The sequence below is a fragment of the Nanorana parkeri genome, unplaced genomic scaffold (assembly GCF_000935625.1).
Source record: "Nanorana parkeri isolate BGI_ZX_2015 unplaced genomic scaffold, ASM93562v1 scaffold3287, whole genome shotgun sequence".
Lineage (NCBI taxonomy): Eukaryota > Metazoa > Chordata > Amphibia > Anura > Dicroglossidae > Nanorana > Nanorana parkeri.
The window spans coordinates 34,680-36,027 of record NW_017309555.1 but is presented as its reverse complement, the minus strand read 5'-3'; the positions used below and the strand labels follow the sequence as shown (position 1 = coordinate 36,027).

The window sequence follows — 1,348 nt, the reverse complement described above, 5'->3', positions numbered from 1 at the left end:
TAGAGCCGTTGGTGCCCCTTTCAGTGGTCTTTGGGAAGAAGATAGAAGGGGGCCCAATTCTGGCCCTCCTGTGGGTTCCAAACTATCTGGAATTCAGCAAACTGTGGACTACGCTCATGGCCGAGGTGAGAGGTTACCCCGTGACCATCCTCTGTACACGCTGTCTGCTGCACGAAGCTCCGCCCCTTACCGTCCCCTGGACTAATGTTGTGGTATTGTCCTAGATCTTGCTATTGGAAAAGTGGAGCAGACTCCCTATGGCGAGCGGGTTATGCTCCTTCCTGAGCCGGACAGAGGTGGAATTCTCCCGTACCAGAAAGGTGAGTGCTTTGAAGACGGGAATCTCACAATCCATCTTTATATCTTTCTAGGTCTTCGTACCGGGACAAGGAGAGCTCCAGCCGGCGCGGCGCCTCTGATCGGAAGGCGGATCGGTCGGGGTATGAGGTGCCCCCACCATCGTATGGAGGTAAGGAGGACTGACGCATGGGGCCAATGTTTTGTTATGAGGAGCAGGAAATGGACTGTTTCTGTCTTGGCAGGAAGTCGTAGGAGTTACCCAGAGGACCGATCTGTCTTGGCCCCTCCCATGTCGGCCCCCCCGCCAGAGAAGAAGCCAGAGACCAAAAATGTGGATGATCTCCTTAAGAGGCCCGGACGAGACAGTCGGCCAGACCGCGTATGTCGCCTTTTATCTCCATATTCTTCCTCCGCTGCTTTTGGATCTTTTCCATTTAATGAGGAGAAATTCTCTTACAGATCGTGGTCATCATGAGAGGACTTCCTGGAAGTGGGAAAACTCACGTCGCCAAACTCATACGGGTGAGTGTTCATGTGACCTGCCAGCAGGGGGGAGGCTCCTATCACTGGGAGTCCTGCCCGGCAGGGGGAGGCTCCTATCACTGGGGGTGCTGCCAGCAGGGGGGAGGCTCCTATCACTGGGGGTGCTGCCAGCAGGGGGAGGCTCCTATCACTGGGGGTGCTGCCAGCAGGGTGGGGTCCTGCCTGGCAGGGGGGGAGGCTCCCCTCACTGGGGGTCCTGCCCGGCAGGGGGGGAGGCTCTTACTGGTCATCAATGGCTGTACAATCTACTGACTTGACTGTAGGACATTCTCAGGTCAGGAAGACCCTTTGTTATATACCAGGGCAGCCCAATGGCCATAACAGCACAGAAACCCTTCTTACTTTGTTGTCACCCAGGACAAAGAGGTGGAATATGGCGGATCCGCCCCCAGAGTCTTGAGTCTTGATGATTATTTCATCACGGAGGTGGAGAAGGTTGATAAAGATCCGGAATCTGGGAAAAAAGTGAAAAGAAAGGTAAATGGATGGGAAGGTGGGGGGGGGG

The 1,348-nt window shown here is 55.2% G+C and overlaps 1 protein-coding gene across 1 annotated transcript in view; it reads left to right on the top strand.

Moving 5' to 3' along the window:
• The window catches only part of YLPM1 (YLP motif containing 1), a 29,021-nt gene that overhangs the window by 15,495 nt on the left and 12,178 nt on the right, over positions 1 to 1,348 (top strand). Inside the window, exons 9-14 of the mRNA XM_018574849.1 lie at positions 4 to 125; positions 225 to 324; positions 372 to 469; positions 543 to 679; positions 760 to 822; positions 1,201 to 1,336. Coding sequence (XP_018430351.1) covers positions 4 to 125; positions 225 to 324; positions 372 to 469; positions 543 to 679; positions 760 to 822; positions 1,201 to 1,336 — 656 coding nt within the window. The remainder of the gene's footprint in view (positions 1 to 3; positions 126 to 224; positions 325 to 371; positions 470 to 542; positions 680 to 759; positions 823 to 1,200; positions 1,337 to 1,348) is intronic.